Source organism: Rattus rattus, chromosome X, assembly GCF_011064425.1.
Source record: "Rattus rattus isolate New Zealand chromosome X, Rrattus_CSIRO_v1, whole genome shotgun sequence".
NCBI lineage: Eukaryota > Metazoa > Chordata > Mammalia > Rodentia > Muridae > Rattus > Rattus rattus.
In genome coordinates this window covers 4,663,256-4,684,925 of record NC_046172.1, presented here as the reverse complement: position 1 = coordinate 4,684,925, position 21,670 = coordinate 4,663,256, and the positions used below count along the sequence as shown (strand labels likewise).

The 21,670-nt window shown below is 39.5% G+C and overlaps 2 protein-coding genes across 2 annotated transcripts; one reads left to right on the top strand and one right to left on the bottom strand.

Moving 5' to 3' along the window:
- Positions 1–1,738: 1,738 nt before the first annotated feature.
- Positions 1,739–3,181, bottom strand: LOC116888955 (PRAME family member 20-like). Its single transcript, XM_032890183.1, has one exon. The coding sequence runs from the start codon at positions 3,179–3,181 to the stop codon at positions 1,739–1,741; it is 1,443 nt and encodes a 480-aa protein (XP_032746074.1).
- A 2,434-nt stretch (positions 3,182–5,615) lies between these two features.
- Fundc1 (FUN14 domain containing 1) lies at positions 5,616–21,122 on the top strand. The gene is made up of 5 exons (XM_032890050.1): positions 5,616–5,801; positions 6,492–6,648; positions 9,950–10,025; positions 19,867–19,995; positions 20,637–21,122. Exons 1-5 carry the CDS (start codon positions 5,774–5,776, stop codon positions 20,712–20,714), a joined length of 468 nt encoding a protein of 155 aa, XP_032745941.1. The 5' UTR covers positions 5,616–5,773; the 3' UTR covers positions 20,715–21,122.
- The last annotated feature ends 548 nt before the right edge of the window (positions 21,123–21,670 follow it).

Here is a 21,670-nt window from a genome sequence, read left to right as displayed (position 1 = left end):
CAATGCAAGGCTTATAGAGAATTCAGAACTGCCATTGACTCAGATATAAAAAAATAAAAAAAGACTTTTTAGCTGACCTCCAAGAATACCTAACCTCCCTCTCAGAGGTAGTCCTTCAAAATAGGAGATTAGACCTGATATTCCTTAAAGAAGGAGTCTGTGTGCTACACTAAAAGAAGAATGTTGTTTCTATGCAGATCAGACAGGAATAGTAAGAGATACAGGCTTTCAGTCATTCAAACTTTTGTGCTGAGACAACAGTATCAGATGGTGAAACAACAAAAAGCAGAGGTACCTTAACCAAGTTGAGTGGAAGATTCCACTCAAGGACAAAAAGAAAATGGGGGAATGAAAGACCCCCTCCCAGAAAGGGAATTGTACAAGTCCAAAGCCCTCAACTATAGAAGTAAAAAGTAAGTTTTTAGATACACAGACTCAGAATTAAAATAAGCCTGGGAAAGTTCAGATGTGTCCAAGCTTTGTGGGACAAGCTGACCCATCATTTAGACGAAACAGACCATAAAAGAAAACAAAATACAGAAACCAGTCTAAATTATTGATATTGCTTTATAGGCCACCTAACAAGAGATAAGCCCCTAGCCCCTGACATTCCGGACGCCCCAACCTGCACGTATTCTCTTGCTGTGTGACAACCTCATTTGAATAGCCAGTTGGGTGTAACCATACATCTGCGCCTCACTTGAATCCACCAACCATGCATCTGCTTCTGTAAGCCTGCTTCTGCTCCCAAAGCCCTATAAAAACCGGTCCCTGGTTCTGTTAGGCGCACCAGTCTTCCGAATTGACTGGGACGCCCACAGATACCTGTGTATCCTGATCAATAAAAATCCTCTTGCAGATTGCAGCCTGTGGACTCGGACTGGTCATTGGGCTCGAGGATCTCCCTCCTGAGGGAAGATTCTCTCTGAGAGTCTTACAGTGGTGGTGGTGGTGGTGGTGGTGGTGGTGGTGGTGGTGTGTGTGTGTGTGTGTGTGTGTGTGTGTGTGTGTGTGTGTGTGTGTGTGTGTCTCTCTTTGATTTGCTGCTCTGGGATTATTTATTCCTTGTGTTTTCATGGGTGTGGTTAACCTCTTGGGTTGGATTTTTCTTCCAACACCTTCTATAGGCCTAGATTGTTGTGCATACATATTGTTTAAATTTGGTTTTACCATGGAATGTCTTATTTTCTCCATCTATTGTCATTGAAACTTTGCTGGGTATAGTAGTATCTTAGGGTTACTGTTGCTATGATGAAACACCATGAGCAAAGCAAGTTGGGAAGAAACTGTTTATTTTGCCTACATTTTCTTTCTTTCTTTTTTTTTTGTCAACAACATTTTTATTTTGTGTCAATTTCACCTGGAAGTTTGATACAGTCATAAAATACCAGTATCTTTCTATTCCTGGACCTATTGAAACTTCCAGACTCAGAACCTGGTAGTGAGGTTGTAACAATTAAAGACCCCAGAGAGAGAACATCCAGGTTTATCAGTATACAGCAAAGCATTTATTTACTATGTCCAGCCAAACTCTGATACTGACTCCAAAAGGACCCTGGTCCCACAATAGATACCACTGTTCCCCATGTCACGTTTGGCCTGCAAGATCCCAGTCTCTGTACATAATTTTTCCCCAAACATCTGAGCAGTGTCAAAAGCCACAATCTCGAAAAACCCCACATGAGAGATGTTTCCCAAGCCTGTTGGTTATTCCAATCTAGAAGTAATATTTCCCAAATTAATGCCAGCACCTGCAAAGTCTGGTCACCTGGGTATAGACACAGTGCTTGGCACATCTTTGGCACATTTTTGAAGCAAAGGCGATGTTCTTGGGCTGCCTTATTGCCCTGAGTGTAGCCATGAGCTGAGAACAAAGTTGTGAAAATCTTTCTCTGGAGACATGGGACAACTCATAGCACTCCAGAGGAGCAGGGTATTGTTCCACAACGATCTTGTTCCAGTTGTCTGTGTGCTGCAAAAGGGCCCTTAGGATGTGCATGGAGAAGTCATTTTTGTAGAGGTTGATCTTGGTGAGCTGAGAGCATTGTCCGAGGGCAGGAAGGAGGGCATTGAGTTGTGAGTCAATCATTCTACACCCCTCTAATTGCAGAATCTCTAGCGTGTCTTCCACTTTATGTAGCAGAGCTCTCAGAGGCATAAGATCCAGTGAATACAAGACTGTTCCTCTCAGATCCAGATGTTTTAACTGAAAGAGGCTCTCACAGCAGGACAAGAAATTCAAGTCTCTCTGTGAGGTTATGTAATTAGTGATGGAGAGGGTCTCCAAGCGCGTCATCAGGCACCCTAAAATCTGATGCATCTGGACTCTGAGGAAATGAACTTGACTCATGAAGAGATGCTGCAGACAGTTGAATTGAGAGAACTGAGAAATAAAATTGTTGACACTCCTGGTTTCTCTGACCCTTGTTCTTTCAATTGTAGAGAAGGTTGTCATATGGAGGGGTGCCAGGATAAGTTTGCGAAGATTTCTCATCTGTCCAAAGTAGTGAGCAAAATGTCTCAGCTGTAACAGAGTCCACTTGGTATGCAGTTCTAATTCTGCAATCTGCTCTTTGTCAAAAACATTCAAGATCCCTTTGATATCTTGGAATGGGAGAGACCAGATTTTCATCTTTATACAGCAGAAATGCAGGGAGCTCTTTCTTTGCTGGACCCAATTCAAGAAGTATGCTTGTGTTTTATTGAGGCTTAGTTTGAGGGACAGGTCAGCTATGACCCTCAGACGCTGCCTCAGTGCATATCTGGGAAAGACCTTCACTGCTTGCTTCTTGTCCAGTGTCTCTGATGAACAGCCACTCTTCCCTTCATCAGCACATATGTTCCAGAAGGTATGGTGCACATTTCTCAGGTCCAAGACCTTAAGATTTTTCTCCCTGTGCTGGAACTCTTCTTTCAGTTCCATGTCTACTCCATCTAGCAAAGCCTTGTAGATTTCCAGGTTGGGTGTCTCCATCAGTGCCCCCACTGCGAGACGGGGGAAAGGCCAAACTGCCACCATTTCCTTCACTATGTTGATGTGTCTTCTAGCAAATGCCTCCTTGAACACTTCTGGGAAGAGCACAGCAGGGAGCTCCCCAAGATAGAACATGGCCATGGCCTCATTTCTCAGCAGACTACGCACTGCCAGCTCCTGAAGTGTGGGTGGAGTCTGAATATTCATCTTCTAAGGTCAACAGTCAGAATGCACCAGTTCTGAGCACTGCAAACAGGTCTGTGAGTCCCTGCTGAATCAGGCAGTTATCCAGGCTCCAGGTCTCTGAATTACCTACATTTTCATATCACTGTTCATCATTGAAGGAAATCAGGACAAAAACTCAAGCAGGATAGGAACTTAGAGGCAGGAACTGATAGAAACATTATGGAGGGGTACTGCTTTCTGGCCTGCTTATCATGGCTTCCTCAGCCTGCTTTCTTATAGAACTCAGAACCAAGATTCCAAGGTTGGTAACACCCACAGTGTGTTGGACCCTTCCCCATCAATCACTAAGAAAATGACTTCAATGAACCTTATAGAAATCTTGTATTGGTTACATAGCCCTTGGTTCTTCCCAATGGTTAATGGTGCAGATATGCTCTCTCTTTTCCCACCTTCTCTCAGAACGTGGATTCAGAGCTATTTAAACCTGTCTTTGAATTGCAAACTTTATGACATTCAAATAAAAATCCATATTTACTTTTGCATTTTCTGACTTTGGATTGATTGGCAATCTCCAACCAGATTTCATTTTAAAAGAATGTAAGAATAGAATGGAAACTGCATTCATCACAAGACTGTGAAAATCTCATGATGCGCATTTTGAGCTATAGGCATGCTGTAACTATGCAATTGTTCTGGATTTTCCATAAGCCTGAGATTAACACAAGCTCACACATCCAGGCAGCAGATGTTGGTGTGCCTAGAGGCTCCAGATGCTGGATATTTCCATTCTATTTACACATTCTCTTTATGTATATACTCTGAAGATAGTGGAATCCTATTAGACCATACCAAAGAAAATTTGGTTTTCTAAACAACTGTAAAGGAAAGTAGAATTTAAGCCAACAGACTAAGAATTATTTGCATTGATAAGGCAAGAACTAAGAAATACCTATTATTTAATAGTTATTATAATTAGTATAATAAGATTCATGATAATGAAGGTAAGCAATCCAATTTGCAGGGATATTACCTGCTTAGAGGTATTCTGAAATGACTGAAAGCCATTTTCAAGCTTATATAAATGAAAAATTAATAAGCAAGAATGGTTTTTAAACTAGCAAGATTTGAAATATCAAGTGCAAAGCTATTATTTTTAAATAATATTAATACTGAGCAGGCTGTTCATTTTAACCATCCAGCTAATTCAGATAGAGTGCATATTTGAAGTAAGTTTGGTGCTAATTTACGTGAACTTGGATTAGCTATTTGGTATTCAACATGTTATGTTCTACAGAATCCATGGAACTTTGTGTTTAAAAAACTTGACTTTATCCCTATGTCACATTTAAATAATAACAATTCTTAAAATCACAGCTTGGTGGTGAATGTTTGTAATCACAGTACTGGAGAGAGAGACAGAGGAATCCAGCCAGGATCAGAGCCCAGCCTGGGCTACACAGCGAGACCATGTGTAAAATCAAACACAGCAACAGAGTGATACATACTGGAGAAGGAGGTGGATCTGTGCAAGTTTGAGGCCAGAATGCTCTACATAGCAAGTTCCAGAGAATCCTGGGTTATGTGAGATGTCTAAAAATAAACAAACAAACAAAAATACAAGCTAAAGTCTGCTCAACTAACAGGGCACTAAGGAAAAAAAGCTCGTCTCATGGAGAACTTTTGGAAGTCTGAGAAAATTGTGGCTTGAAACAGCGTGTTCTCTTTTGTTTCTATAGTATTTAAAACAGGTTTTTGTTTTTTGTTGTTTTACAAAACGTCTTTAAAATATTTTCCCTGACACTTGTTAAAATAGATAATGGGTTTATTTTAATTTGGAATACAGACAAAAAGCTGGAGATTTATAGTGTATAATCTGAGGGGGTCAAGGTGTAGAATCCTACCAAGAATCAGGGCATGGGGAGTTTATTGCTAATGTAATTTAATAGCGTTCTTACTGGAGAAAGTCTGGGTTATTAGCCATCAAGAGAGGGGCAAGGCTGAAATTTCTGTTAAAGTCAGCAGGATTCTTGCAAGAACTACCCTTGATCTTAGCTAAAAGGCCGAGAAGTGATCTTTGCAAGAACTAAAGGTTAAATATAGGGCCGAAAAAAAAAGAACGCCTAATCAGAAAAAACAACTTCAGAGGAGCATCCTGACTAAAGACTTGTTAAGAACAGTCTGCCAGCACTAAACTGGTTATTCTCTTCTATTACCCTGTGCCTCCATTCCCTCCATTCCTTTAGCTTAAAAAAAAAAAAAATCTTGGAAACTCTAGAGCGCGTTGGGGGAATGCCCAGTGTACAGTGGAAAAGAGCACGAACTACATTTCCCATAAGTAATCACGGGGCGGGGACTCAGCTATTCCTCCCCAAATCCCAAGCCTTGCGGTTGCGCACAACGTGCTGTGCGGGGAAGAGTGGGCGGTGACGAGAGTTTGTGTGAGTGTGTGTGTGTGTGTGTGTGTGTGTGTGTGTGTGTGTGAGTGAGTGAGCGTGTGGAGGAGGAGGCGGAGGAAAACGAGAGACCATAGACTTCCACCTCGGCCTAGAGCGTCCTTTAAAGTGTTGGGGAGAGGCGGGCGGGGACCACCCACAACTGGCCGCTGGCGGTATCATGGCGTCCCGGAACCCCCCTCCCCAAGGTGAGCAGCCAGGGCCCGAAGTAGTCTCTGGGACGCTGCCCACAGCTCTGGACCTTTTATTCCTACGGTGTTTCCCCCTTCCCCTCCTCCAGTGTTTCTGGGGCTCGGTGGCTGCACAGCCCCTTTGAGAGGCCCCTCCGAACCAGATGTCTCCTTTTCCTCTTTGCAGTACTTAGCTCGCTCACCCACACCTAACCAAGGCTAGACCCTGCCCTGCCCCCACCTCATGCCCTTCTCCATTTTGCAACTGTAAGGGGGTTGGCGGATTGATTTCCATTTGGTCGGTTGCGTTTTGGTCCTGCTCTGATATCCTCTTGCTGGGTTCCTGACCTTTCTTTTCTTGGGAGGAACAACCCCTCTCCCCCTTTTCCCACGGGTGGAAATGCACCCTGCCCTGACCTTATTCAGATTGGGCGGGTCACCGCCCACTGCTTTGTATTTCAACTGGCCTCTGTCTCTGTGTCCCGGTGCCTTTGGAAAGGAAATGGGGATGCTGTTGCTAGACCTTTATGCTTGAGGCCCCAGTCTCAGGGATCGAGTTAGTCACGCTCGTTCGCTTACATCTGGGCATTTTTTAGTTGTAGGCCAGACATAACAGTGAGTCGTCCCACAGGTTTTATGAAAACAATTTGTGAGCCGTTTCTGACTGTAGATTGATCCAATTTTTTTTTCCATTTTGTATTTTTAAAGACTATGAGAGTGATGACGAGTCTTACGAAGTGTTGGATTTAACTGAGTATGCAAGAAGACATCACTGGTGGAATCGTGTATTTGGCCACAGTTCGGGACCTATGGTAGAAAAATACTCAGTAGCTACCCAGATAGTAATGGGTGGCGTGACTGGCTGGTGAGAACATCTTTTTTTTGTTAAATTTCAGTGGGAACTTGGCTATTGTCCTTTTGTAAATGGCCTAGCCTCCATAAATCTTCAATGGCTCGCCACTGTTAATTCCAGAAGAGCACAACTTTGGGTCTTTTCCCTGATCTAATTGGTTGCATCAACCTTCAGAAACTCCTTGTTGGATTTTGATGAATTCCCTCAGTCAAAGGCCCACCATAGTTCCATTTTCCACCCTCTATCCTTCCTTTATCCTTCCTTTAATTCATTATCAAATTTCCAACTTGAGCAAGTTAAATTATAAGTAAGTTGTTATTTGCTATTCAGTGCCAACAATTGGAAAAAAGCATAAGAATTCCACTGCAGAACTGGCTTCAAGGATTCTCAGCTCTGTACACAGAAGCATATTAGCTCTGTAAAAATTATTCACGATGATGCAGCAGATTCTATTTTTTGTGGATGCACTAGTTCTGATTATGATAGTGCTTTGGAGAAGATCTGAGATTGCTTTTGTGTTAGAATTAATGAAATGATTACTTGTTATTCAATAACGTGGAGTACAATAAGGAGGGGTTATTACCATTAACTAAGCAACAACTCATGTAAACACATGTTTACACTGTTTTTACCATGTATTTTAATTCTATTATTTTTGGAATAAAATATTAACCAGATAACAAGGGGCAGAAACAGGTCATTATTTTGAAAAATGTTGATGACTCTTTTCTTTGAAGCGACAGTACTTAAGTTGTAAGCAGTTTTTTCTTTACATTTTAAGGTAAATTCACCTGTTAATTAAAATATTTACATGCTTCCTCTTGGGATGGGTAAATGACATTTCTTCGTGTGTGTTTTTCATGCACCTTGGAATAATGATGTTCCCTATGCCTTCTTGTAAATGCCATTTTATAATTTAAAACAAAACAAAACAAAATCATTGTGAAGATTCCATGGAGCACAGGCACAGTGTTGATACTGTTTCATTGAAAAATCACGCAGTTAGAACAGAAGTTTTTGCTGAGGGCCTTGGTCACTCAGATGTTCACTGTAGGATGATTACAGCTCTGCTCCCTTTAAATGCATTTATAATTTGGTGCCAGAGGTGATTGGTTAGTGAGAGTCATGGCCAAAAGCCCAGTGCTACAAGATTCTTTTAAAAAAAATTGAGAACTGGAATTCTCAGATTGTTGCATATTTTCTTCTTGTAGACCAAACCTGGTAAGAAGGCCCATAATTACCAGGTTTTCTTGAAAAGTCTAATGGCAGAGCAGAAGTTAGTAGATCCATCTTAGTGACTAGTACACAGCTTGTGTAGCATTCGACCTGGGATTTAATGGAGACTTCACTATTTGCTTCTTTTTTCTTTTTCTGAGCCTTTATTACTGACTCCTGTATAAGAAACATATTCTTAATAACAACAACAATAATATAATAATAATAATTATTATTGTTATTATTATTCATTTGGATTATCAGTATCAGCCAAATATTCAACCCAGGATCTATGTAACACTTTGTGGGTGTTTGTTTTTTTACATCCATCTATTTGTGTTCGGGACACAGATGTGTCCCCAGTATATATGTGGCGATCAGGGGACAACTTGCAGGAGTCTAATCTCGCTACCATGTGGATTTTGGGGATCAAACTTCAGGTCTTCAGGCTTAGTAGCAAGAGCTTTTACCTGCTCAGCCATCTTTATGACCTGATCTGTATATTAGGACACTTGTATTCAGGTGGCTTGTTATTGTTTTTGTCTCATGTGGGGACAGACTCAGGACTTTGCAAGCACTCTGCCTCTAAGTGATATTGCCAGCTACATAGGTGATTTGTTGTAATGACTTGGACTGTAGTATAGATTCAGTGTAGAAAATATTTGAAATCTTCTCAGGATATAACATCAATGTGATATTGTGTCATTAAAGAGGAACTATTAATAGACATAAACCTAACTTAACACTTGAGACCAATTCAAGACATGAAGAATAGCCAAAGGAGATTGTATTTAGCCATAGGTTTTTGATAATAAGAAATGAAAACTAGTGTGAGAATAAGTGGTTGCTAGGAGACCTGGAGGACCTGAATACTGATTCTGTTGTTAGAGAGTGACCCAGAAGCAAGGCTATGGAATCCTAACATTACAATACGAAGGTAATGATGCCCTTAAGAGTGCAGAGGAAGGCTGGAAGGATAGCTCAGCAAGTAGGCTTGATGCCAAGCTTGGTGACCTGAGTTCTATCCACAGGTCCTACATGGTGGAGAGAACCAACTCGTTGGACATGTATGAATGTTTAGACATACCACACTAAGTAAAAATTAATAATAAAAAGTAGAAAGGAGAAAACATAATAATATTTTCAAGATAAGGTATTTGAAGTTGAGGATGGGAGTCTGAGATGAATGTGACCTGGCAAATGAGGTGTAGTACTATCACATAGAAACTGGGACCTCAGAAGCAGCTATTTGGGCTATGTTTGTGTTCCTGTGACATGACTTATATTGAATTAAGGGCCTACTGTGCACCAGTATGACCTCATCTTACTTAATTACATCAACAGTGACCTGATTTTCAATTACAGTCCCATGAAGGACACTAATTTGGTGGGAACACCAATTCAGGGCATGAGGCTAGGATTAGAAATCTGGGATTCTTTTGTGTAACTTGGATGTGGAATAGTAAAGGGACCATGAATGTGCTCAAGAGGAATAGGCTGACATTCCAATGTTAGAGGAGAGAAAACAGGCTTAACACAGAAAATCAACACTAGGTAAGGAAGCTAAGGGAAATGTGGGCAATATAATCATCAAAGTGGAATGACACAAGGGGCAGGAAGTTTTTCCTAGGCAGGAACTGGGGAAATTAATAACTCAAATAAAGATTATGATGCATTTAAAACTACCTGGGTTGTAGCAGATTTGGGTAGAGTGAAGGTTGCCCCGGTGTTAGGAACACCTTGACTGCATTAAGCAAAGCAAACAAGTGACTTACTGTGGGAAATTTTAGCTTACACAAATGTAGGATTATAGTGGATTCAAGTACTCATGATTGGTTTCAATAGCTGCTCTTTTGATTTTCCTTTTAAGTCTTCCTCTTCTCTCCTTTTCTCACTATGCAGCAAATTTCAGACATTTTTACAGTGTGCATTTTTAATGACCCTATATGACTGAAGAAAAACAATGTTTCTGAGCAAGCATAGGACACTATCAAAAGAAATGGGAAGACATTAAGCTTTTATTAGGAAAGCAATAAAATGTAGAAGAAATTTAGAACATCAGTGATTGTTCTCATCCTTGTTATTTCTGTCATTAAAGGTGTGCAGGATTTTTATTCCAAAAGGTTGGAAAACTTGCTGCAACTGCAGTAGGTGGTGGTTTTCTTCTTCTACAGGTATGTTCCACCTTTATATATTTACTTCTGCTTGGACACAGCAGAGAATGTTAACTTTACCCATTTCGTTCCTGGTCATTTTAATAAAAGGTCTAATTTTTCTTTTAGGCATTAGTATATAGAAAAAGCATAATGAGTTTTGAAAGCTTGCATCTGTCAGTCAAGAAAAAATATTTCTAGATTCTCTAATGTACACAGTGTAATGTGATGTTAACTGTTTAAAAAGATGACTGAGTCTGGTGTGGTTGCATACATCATAATCCCAGCTACTCTACTCAGGAGGCTGAGGGAGGAGAACCGCAAGTCCAAAGCAAGATATAATCTTCAAGCCAAACCAAACAGATTTGGAGGTGGAGCTTAGTAGTTGAGCCTTTGAATCCAGTATCCTAGGATTATGGATGTGTGCAACCATTGCTGGTTTATAGATCACTCTGTGCATGCATCATAGCTTTTCCATGAGCTAATGACTAGTTATGTCAAAGGCTGAGCAACTAACAACATTTCCGACAACTTCTTTAAACTGAAGAACCAGAGGCATGTGTGGTGGTTTAGACCTGAAATCCCGCACTCCAAAGGCTGAGAGAGGTTAAGACAGATGAATATAGAAATTAAGCTAGCCTTGGCCTCCCAGTTATATACTGAGACAGTATGGGGGAAAGACGAGAAAGACGACAGAAAGAAAGGAAGAAGCAGAAAGTGCAAAATTAAGTTTAAAAATATCCATAATCCTATCTACAGTCCTGTTTCTGAGACAGGTGGATTAAAATTTTAATTTTGTATATCCTCTTTTAGGGGTAAAATCCTTTGCTATTAGAGACTGTTTATGAGAATATTATCTACCATTCATGTCTATTTGATATGTATTTTCCTTAAAATAGAATTTCCTAAAGAAGATCAAATACAGTAAATCTCAAAATTGAAAATTTCTGGGAATAAATGTTAGCAGTTTTAAAGGTGCAGAGAACTGTCAGTTATACCAGATTTAAGAAGTGATTGCTATTCGTAGCAACCAAAATCTGACTTTAGTACCTAAGCCATGGATCCTGTAATAACCAACATAGTTATTTTAAGTGCAAAGAGATATTTATATGAATTAAGCACTGGTGTAAATAGTTTCCTAGCTAGCTATTTTAAGACTGTATTTTCTATTATTAACAATATTAAGAGTAATATTTCTTGTGCTAGAGGTAAAACCATATGATTAATTTCTAAATTTGGTTTTTTGGATGCATGTTTGTATTTATACAGGAGAGAATTTTACTTAAGCTGATTTGGATTGCACTTGTATAGAATGATACAGATGATATGATAAATATGATAGATTTAAGTCTGTCAGTACTTTGAAACTGAGTTGTCATTTCTGTTTAGTGCAAAGGGCACTAGACTAAAACTGTTGACAGAATTGAGTTGTGTTTGTTTTCATCTGTTGTTTCATGTTTGTCTCTCAGAAGTCTATTTCAGTCGTTCACTATTCACTGTTCAGATCCACATTTTATCACTGGTACTTCCTTCTTTTCTTAGCCTGGTATTTTTGAAGTCTAAGGCAGAAGGGCACAGGTCCTGTTGTTGTCAAATCACTTTCACCCACAGATATAATTAGCCTTAAAAACACAGTAGGAGGAAAATGAAAGAAAAACTAGAGAAAGAAACTGCTTTTAAGCTAATTAATTGCTTCATATGCTTAGGCCTGATCCCATATTTCATAACATTTGCTTATAATTAAAGATAAGTATTAGTTTGGGTTAAGACTTAAAGCTTTGCTAGTTACAATCTTAAATGTTTTTCAGTAGATAAATATCTTTAACTTCTCACAGAGCCTCCTTTTCCCTGACATAATTGACCAATGTTTGATCTTTCAGCTGCAAGAGAGTTCACTATTGGCTTCACATTATAGAATAGTCACTGTTAATTTTGAGTCATCCTGTTCTATCCCCAACTGAATGCTTTCTGTCCCTCCCCCATGCTCTCTGGCCCCATCTTGAGTATTATTTCATAGTTGTGTACCTACGGTTAAGTGAACTTCTTGAATTCATGTTATTGTTTAATTGAGAATGCATACAATACATTCTGATCAGGGTTCCCCCTCTCCCATTTCCTCCAAGATCTTCCCAGCTCCACACCACCCAACTCCATACCTTCTTTCTTTCTTCAGAAAACAAACAGGCAAATAAAACAAAACCCAGAATAAAAATGAACAGATAAATTTTCTTTTAAAGGCAGAAAAAGCAACAGAAACACCGAGGTTTAGACCTTTATTTCCATTCCAGTAAGGCATTTGGGACTTTTTCTTTTGATGTATTCCTATTATCTGAATCTTCTCTTGTAGGAATATGCCTGTTTAGTGTTCTGGAGACAGCCATCTCTGCCTCAATCTGTCCTGCTAGTTTTCTAGACCTTGTGTACACTGCTTCTCAGGGGATTTCCCTTTCAGTACCATTCCGACTGTTGCCTTTGCTTTGTCTTGGTTTCCTGTTTTCAAGGGACATGTCTTCTTCCCATTGTTACATCTTCAAGTAACTTGTGGAGAAAATAAGCATGGGTGTAATTTTTGAGATTTTTGCACATGTGAAATTTTTCATCCCCCTCCCTGTTAGAGTAATAATTTAGCTGGGTTTAGATATTGCTGCATTGTCTTCCCAATTCAGTGCAGTTGTTTAAAGTTTCAAGCTGTTCTAATGCCTGGCCATTTGTATGCAGACCTCCCTCCCCTGACCTCCCAGCAAATGCTTAGCAGATTTCTTTGTGTGTGTTTGTGTTCTGGTTTGTCACATTGTAGTCCTTGCTGTGGGCCCACTGTTACCCCCTTTCATCTCAAGCATTTTTTTGCTATTAGCTAAGAAGTTCCTGCTCTTTGTTTATTCTCAGCGCTGCCTGGCCCGCCAGTGTGTTTCCTATGATATGGATCTCCTAGACTGACTGTCTAATTTTCATAGCTTCCTTCCTGATTTTTTACTTCTCTCTTTTTGGTTTACTGTCTGGGAAATATTTTCAACTTCATTTTCTAACTGAGTTTTTCATTTCTACTTTTTATGTCTGTTAATTTATTGGTACTGAGAGTTCAACTCAGTCCTTTTGCGTACTAGGCAAACATTCTACCAGTGCGGTACATGTAATCCCTATGACATATTTATGATTATTTAAAGAGATTCAGAGGTAGACTGTGTTTATATAAAATTGACCCCCCAGAATCCCATTTCCATTACAGAGTAGAACACTAGCATTGGTGGAAACCACTTTAACTGCTTGTCTTGTAGCACATGAAGGTAGGGAGAACTTGTGTGGTTTGATGCCTTCTCTAATTTGAATTGAAAACAATTGGTTCTTAAAAGCTCCCACAGAGGCTTGACTTACCAGGGTGAGGGGGGATACCCAGGGAGAGCCCAACCCTTTAAAGGAGAAGTAGATAGGGGGAAGGATTATGGGAGAGGGTGACCAGGAAAAGGGGGTGGGGGGAACAGTGAGTGAGCTGAAAGGTGAATTTTTTTAATAAAAGAATAACTATTAAACTCAAAAAAAAAAAAAAAAGACTGACGGGACTGAAATGTTTTAAATTGCCAGGTGCTAGTTTGAAGTAATTGCCTTTATTGGCTACAGGTCTTGAGTGTTGGTTCAAATGGTCTGTCATGCATGAAGTTCTTCGTTTCTATACAGAATGTTTATCTACCAGTTTATTTTTTTCAGTGTTACAGACAACACTGCAGGGATAGCTGTCTGTTTGCAGTACTGGAGACTGAGCCCAGGACCTCATGTGTGCCCAGGAAACCCTCTCCCACTGAACTATAACCCAGACCCTTAATTAACCATCCAGTTTCATCTTTCACATTCCTCTGAGACAAAACAAACATATTAAAGCCTTTTCATTATCAAATGCTTCTAGTAAGTATACATCCATTTCATTTCCATGTCAGTACTAGGGATTAAAATCAGGCTTCATCGTGCATATAGCAGACCCTTTACCTACTGAGCCATTTTCCCCAGCATGCCTGCCTGCCTGCCTGCCTGCCTTTTGATTTATTTCCTTCCTTCCTTCCTTCCTTCCTTCCTTCCTTCCTTCCTTCCTTCCTTCCTTCCATCCATCCATCCATCCATCCATCAATTTTTCCTTTCCTTTCCTCCTATTCCCTCCCCTTTCCTCCCTCCCTCTTTTCTTCCCTCTTTTCCTGTTCTTTTTCTATGGTATTAGGGGTCAAACACAGGGCCTTGTTCATACTTAGGCAAATGCTTTACCTCTGAGCTATATTTTCAGCTCTTGTTTTGTTTTAAAACCTCTCCCTACAGCTTTTGCTTCCCTACTTTTTGTTTTTGGTTGGTGTTTTGGTTATTTTCTTTCACATGTTAAAAATTAAACTTGCTAGACAAGTAGCCAATCACTAAACTGCAGCCCCAGTCCCTTGTCTAAGTGTGCCCCTCCCCTTCCTAGCTTGTTTTATTCTTCTGTTTTCAAATTAAAAATCTTCTGTCCTCTGTGTCTGATGATCCTTGGTTGTTCATGTCTAAGAACTAGGCACTAAAATTTGATGAAACTCTAAATCCTTAATGGATTTTATTTTGGGAAAATCTAACTAGTCTAAGAAAAAATTTCTGAAGATCTGAAATTGGGAGTTGGAGAGTCTGTCTTCCAAGTGGAGCAACCAGTTGGATCACTTATGGTGGGGCTGACAAACAGGAAGCCCCATATACCAGATTACAGCTTCCAAGCAGAAATGAATCTTTGTTTGAAAGCTTGGTGCTATTTTTAACATGTAATTTTTTTTTTTTTTATTGTTGTGGTTCTGGGGATCTAACCCAGGATGTCCTATATGCCAGACAAGAACTATACCACTGAGCTATAAATTCAACTCCTTATATTTAATGGGGAAACTTTTATTCTAATAAAGCTTCTTTACCCAATGTCATTAAATATTGAGTGTTGTAGGAACGTCAAATACAGTTCAAAAGTGGTCATTATTGTTTCACTTTTATGCAGTCTGCTGGTTTGCATTTCTTTATAGTTATATAAATAAGTTAGAAGTGAACAAACAAAATAATCACAGGAGGTAGATGGAAGGAGGGACCTGGGAGGGAGAGAAGAGGGGGAAGGAGAAAAGGTGGGGCAGGAACAGGTATTGGAAGGGACAGGAGAGAAGTACAGAGGATCAGGAAATTGAATAGAAACATGTAGTGGTAAGGGATGGGGAACTGAGGGTAACCACTAGAAAGTCCCAGACTCCAGAGCATCAAGAGGCTCCCAGGAACCCATGGCGATGACTTTAGCTGAAATACCCAACAAAGGGTAGATAGAACCTGTAGAGACAACCTCCAGTACATAGGCAGTTGAGGGATGGGGCCACCCACATATCTCAAAATTTTTAACCCAGAAATGTTCCTGTCCAAAGGAAAGACATGGACAAAGAATGGAACAGAGACTGAAGGAAAGGCCGTCCAGAGACTGCCCCATTTGGGGGAAGGTGGCGGGGGATCCATCCCATCTGCAGACACCAAACCCCTACACTATTGCTGATACCAAGAAGTGCTTGCTGACAGTAGCCTGATATAGCTGTCTCCTAAGAGGCTCTGCCAGATCCTGACCAATACAGATGCAGATGCTCTAAGCCAACCAGCAGACTGATCACAGGAACCCCAATGGAAGAGGTAGGGAAAGGACTGAAGGAGGTGAAGGGGATTTCAACCCCATAGGAAGAATAACATCAGCTGGCTGGACCACCCAGTGCTTCCAGGGACTAGACCACCAATCAAGCAGTATACAGGGAGGGACCCATGGCTCCAGGTACATATGTAGCTGAGGATGGCCTTATCTGACATCAGTGGGAGAGAAGGGAGGCTTGATGCCCCAGGGAAGGGGGATGCTAGAGGGGGAGTAGGTTAATGGGTGGAGGAGCACCCTCATAGAAGGCAAAGGGAGGGAAGAGTGGGGAGTGGGATGGGGGGTTGTGGAAGGCTAATAGGGAAGGGGGGATATCATTTGAAATGTAAATGAATAAAATGGCTAATTTTAAAAAGGCTAGGGGAAAAAAGAAGTGAACAAAAGTAAATTGAGTCCTGGATGATCAGTTCTGATGAGGCACTTACCTGTTAGGTTAGATGTACTTGACTCTCACTGAGAACACATAATTCATCCTTGATCATTGCACTGAAACATGTTGCTCACTTCCAACTGTTCCCCTTCAGTTTGACCAGGTTTCTCTCTCAGGGAAGATAGTCATGAACTTCTCAAGGAAATCTCAATCTAGTCTGCTTACTTTGTTGAGTGTTCTTTGAAACAGGTTTGTTAGCACAGTTTGGAGACTTAGTATTTATTCGTGGTCTTTATTATCATTTACCCAGCGTTTCTCACTCATCTTCTTGCATGATATTATTTGTTACAGAGATTCACGGTTTCTGCCAAACATATATAATCATATGATCATGGCCAAGCTGGATGGCTGTCTGTGGTGTAGTGAGAGGGCAGGAAAAGGGCTAGGTGGCTTGGAGGTGTTAGAGAGGAGGACCCCAGAGAGACATTGATGTACTAATTGTCTCAAAACTTCTTATCTCCCTGCAACTGTGTTATACTCTACTTCAGTGTGCGTTAACATGGCGAGCATTTTGACTATTCTAACCATTAACTAAAGCTATGCACATGCATAGAATCTTTGCATTTCAATAAAAAGATATGTTGAAATTCAACATCCAGTTAAATTCTGTAAAGATTTCAAAGTAATCAGCTAGTTTGAGTACTTCCTAAGGCAACTTTTTGTTTTGTATATATAAAGGCTCCTTTAAAGTTCGCGTTGTCACCTCTATGCCTATGATCCAAATCACTGTGTCAGGTTCTACCAGAAAAGTTTTCATATGCCATTCAATTTGATCACTTCTCTGGCTGAGGCTGGAGTCTGACGGGTACCTGGTGAGTGAGTATAGTAGGAAGAGCTGCAAATAAAGTCTGCTGTGGAGTCAGTCACAGAGAAAATGTGAAATCAGATGTTTTTGTTATTTGAAATACTTTGTATGTGGTTAGAAGCCTATAAAGAATATATCAAGTGGATAGAAGTGACTTATAGCAGTATATATAGTTTAATTATTTACTTTTTGTGTGCTTATTTATATTCGTATTTTACTTACACTGGTTACATCTCGCTATTGTACCTGTTCCAGTTTTGCCAGTGGCCCAGTAGCTTCATATAAGGGTTCTTTTTTTGAAAGACACCATTTTTTTGTTTTGTTTTTTAAAGATCTATTTAATGTATATGAGTACACTGTCACTGTCTTCAGACACACCGGTAGAGGGTATCAGATTCCATTACAGGTGGTTGTGAGCCACCATGTGATTAGTAGGAATTGAACTCAGAACCTCTGGAAGAGCTATCAGTGCTCTTAACCGCTGAGTCATCCCTCCAGCCCCCCATATAAGGGTTCTGAAAATGAATTAGCATTTAGCTATAGTTTTATAAATGGGGTTAATTGTCTGAAATTTATTATGGAAAGCAATTACTATAAAGTTTTTAAATAAAAACAGAAACCCATCATTTCTCCCCTTCCCTTTCCTACCTCCAATTCTATGTACTCTGTTCTCAAAATTCATGGTCTCCTTCCCTTTGTTACTATTACATATAGGTATAAATGCACACATTGACTGTTGTATATGGTTTGGGGATGACAACTTGAACCAGATAACCAATTAGAGGCTCTATCCTGGAGTTGACTAATTTTCCCTATTTCAGTAGTCATTGATTGCCTGTAGTTCATTGACTTTCTCTTCTATTATAGGTGTATATTGGTATTCTCATTGTTCAGATCCTCTTCAAGCAGGTATTTCATGGGTGTAGCTTGCCTGCCATTTGTAGGAGACAAAATCTTACAGCAAAGTTCCTGGTCCCTGCCTCTTATATTCTCCCCTTTTATTCTGAGATATTCTATGAGCCTTAGGTGCAGGGGTTGTGTTATAGATGTGTCCCTCAAGTCTGAGTTGTGTTTTGCAATGGTATCCATCTGCTGCAAAGCAAAACTGCTTTGATTTATGGGTAAAAGCTACACTTATCTGGGTATCAAGATAAGAATTTAGAAGATAGGAATTATGTTGATTTAGTAAAATAGCAGTACTAGGCTCAGCTCTAAGGTCCATGATTTCACTGTTTCTTTGTGCTTAGCTAGGTTTCCAGTAAGTACCAGACATAATTTTCCTCCTCTTGAACAGGCCTTAAGTCCAAATAGCTATCTGTTGGTTACTACCAAGATATGAGTGTCACTATTGAGCCTTTGCGGATATCTTCTCTACTGGTAATTGTTGTGATTAATAGGTATAGCGGTTGGATAAGACTGTTGGTTGCTTTTTTCCCTTGGCATTTTGTATAGCACCTTCTGGTACTATGAGAGCTAGTCCTCAGGGAGAAAGTTTCCAGATCATGTCTAGCTCAGATCGTCCAATTTCTCTGTTTAAGGTGTGTGATATGCACAGCAATGTATGCTTGCTTTCAACCTCTGGGAGATTACCAGGGGCAATAGCAATAGCCTATATTATTTTGAGAGTCTCTTGGACTCCTGAGCAACTCAAGATGGCATTTTTCATTAGTTTTCATTCAATAGTCAGTGGCTCTTGTGGGTAGTATTGTCAGCCCAAGTGGCATAACTTTATGTGTATGTGTATATACATATATGTATACATAAACAGTAATGTGCATTATATGTTATTCTAGGTAAATAAAAAAATAATACGATCCCTTATGGCTTTTTCAAACATCCTTAGTGCAATTTTCTTCCTTCTCATGCTCCTTGTTCTGTATTGACCTCCCTCCTCCCTCCCCAGTTAAGCCTCATTCCCCATTTCCCCCTTTCCCCTTTCTATCAGTTAAATCTTGCTATTCCCATCTCTAGCACACCCTACACCTTTGGACCCCATTTTCTTTCCTGATTTCTGTGGTTAGCCCAGGTTATATACTCAAATCTGAAGGTTTGGAGCCAGGAACCACGTAGATGAGAGAGAACGTGTGGTGTTGCTCTTTCTGGGTCTGGGCTACCTCATTCAGTAAAATGTTTTCTAGTTCTCTCTGTTTACCTGGAAATGGTTTCATTTTTCTTTACCACTAAATAGGAAGCATTCCATGGTGTACATGTACCACATTTTCGTTACCCACTCATCAGTTGTAGGACTTTTAACTTGTTTCCATCTCTAGCTATTGTGAACAAAGGAACAATGAACACGGATAGCTGAGCACTATCTGTGGAGTCCATTGGGCATTCGCCAAGGAGTAGTGTAGCTGTGCCATTTGATGGGATTACTTTTAGCTTCTTCTTCTTCTTTTTTTTTTAATTCTCCACACTGATATATATCCAAATGGACTACATCAGTTTGCAGTCCCGACAACAGTGAATGGAGGTTCCCTTTCCCCCACACGCTCTTCTTAAATTAAATAGATTCAGAACTAGTGAAGGGCCTTTATCAGGCTACTTTAGATTTCTTTAATAACTGTCAACTGATTGCTTTCTGATTGCCCGTTTAGCTAGTTCACATCTGTTTAATTAAAAGATGCTTTTTATTAGTCATACATTTTAGATAATCTGTCTTTTTAGATGACTCCCTATTCTAAAAGGTAGGATGAAAGCTGTTATAATAGTTCTAATACAGCCTTTTGAGTCTTTCCCACCCTGTACCATATTTTTCTTAACCCTGTGTTCACTGCATTTAAGGAACTAGTTAGTTACTGTATTAAAACTCTGCATTTCTAACGCACCAGAGCAATCCTAAGGAGAGTGGGAACATTGGTGAGTCAATAACAGTTTCTTACTTAGAAGCTCCAGGAATTCCTGCAAAATGACATGGCCTTCTACTTCTGGGCTAATAGTAATTCTCATTGCCTGCTTACAGGTTGCTAGTCACAGTGGCTATGTGCAGATCGACTGGAAGAGAGTTGAAAAAGATGTAAACAAAGCAAAAAGACAGATTAAGAAGCGAGCAAATAAGGCAGCACCTGAAATCAACAATATAATTGAAGAAGTAAGACAATGAGAAATTTGCCTTCTGTTTTTTGGTAATAGGTTTCAGTAGAAAATATGATTGGAGATTGCATTATTTTAATGATGTTTGAGCCAAGCATGGTAGCTCATACCTATAATCCTAGAACTTAGGAGACTGAATCATGAATTAGAGACTAGCTTATTACCCTCAGCTACAAAATAAAACTGTGTTTCAAGAAAGCAAATGAGACAAAAAAAAATCTCAAACAAATAACAAAAAAGAAAGAAAATAGTTGGGAATGTTATTTATTTTGAATTCAATAAATAAGAGGTTCTTTTAAATTTGCCTTTTTATTGTTGTTAAATCGTATATAAGTAGACAATTCAGAGGGGCACCATGTACATGCATGCTTCTGCACAGTCATTACCACTATCCATTTGCATAACTTAAAAAATAATTTTATTAAATACTCTTTCCCCAAATTTCCCCTCAACTAACCTCCATTCATTTTTGGGATTGTCAGTTAATTAGAGTGTATGTAAGTAGAATTGTACATTTGTCCTTTTGTTATCCTGTTTCATTCAAAGTAATATATAATCTAGTTAATATATATTGATATCTATTCAATATAATATCTGTAGCATAATTACAAGTCTTTTTCTTGACGCTTTGGTTTTCAGGCAACAGACTTTATCAAGCAGAACATTGTGATATCCAGCGGCTTCGTGGGAGGCTTTTTGCTAGGCCTGGCATCTTAGGGACTTGGAGACTCCATGGTAGTGAATCCAACAGTGAGAGGAAGACTGTGGCAGCAGGGTGATCTCTCAATGGCTACCAAAGTCTCCAGAGAAAGGAACAGCCAGCTGGACAATTGCAAATGCAACAACTTAGCACTTTGCCACCTGAAGCTTAACAAGCTAATATCTGCTGTAAGACAACCTATGTGGCGTGTAAACAATTGTATTCTTAGCAAATCATGGATTTTTGCAAATTTTTAAATTTGCATCTGTTTAGAAACTAGCCTCTGATTATCAGCACTGGATATATTGGAGACAGAAAAAGTTCATATGTGTACTGTCCAATGAAATATTACCCTGTCTTCTTTTCAAAGTTCTTTGTGTTTTACTGTCTAGTACCAATAATTAAAAATTGTCTTATAGCTTCAATATTATGGCTGACTTTTTTTAAAAGGTGCATTTGCAATAATGAAGAATTGTTTTACCCCTTTGTGGAAAGTAACAGTAGAATTATTAAGATATTAATTCTTCTGATGTATCAATCTTTAGGTTTATTCCCCCTTCTGCTTCTTACTTTGCCTATGTGTAATCTTTACATTAAAGAAGGCTTTGGTAAAGAAACACTTCATGCCTAAAACACTTGCCCTTTCTCAACGTTCTAGTTTTTCAGATTTGTTTGATTTATTTATCCCTGATAGCTTAGATAGAACTAATTTGGGAGTATGTTATTAGTTGGGACATTGATATGCTTTATTAATTTCAGATGCATCTCATTTTTTATTTCTAAAAATCCTAATTCTTTTTTTTTGCCTCTTCATCAAAAGGTACAGCTATGAATTTATTGTCTGAAGAACTGTGATTTTCTGTGTAGTTATAAAATTATAGCTTAAATATAATTGCTTCCTTGATTATGTTATGTAAGCACTAGGGCTCTCACACATTGCTAGTGTTATGCTACTTGAATACTAGGTCAGTTT

Coding starts and splice junctions, on each gene's coding strand:
- LOC116888955 (XM_032890183.1), bottom strand. CDS start 3,181: ATGAATATTCAGACTCCACCCACACTTCAGGAGCTGGCAGTGCGTAGT.
- Fundc1 (XM_032890050.1), top strand. CDS start 5,774: ATGGCGTCCCGGAACCCCCCTCCCCAAG. Junction 6,649..9,949: donor ATGGGTGGCGTGACTGGCTG/GTGAGAACATCT, acceptor CTGTCATTAAAG/GTGTGCAGGATTTTTATTCC. Junction 19,996..20,636: donor TCAACAATATAATTGAAGAA/GTAAGACAATGA, acceptor TTTGGTTTTCAG/GCAACAGACTTTATCAAGCA.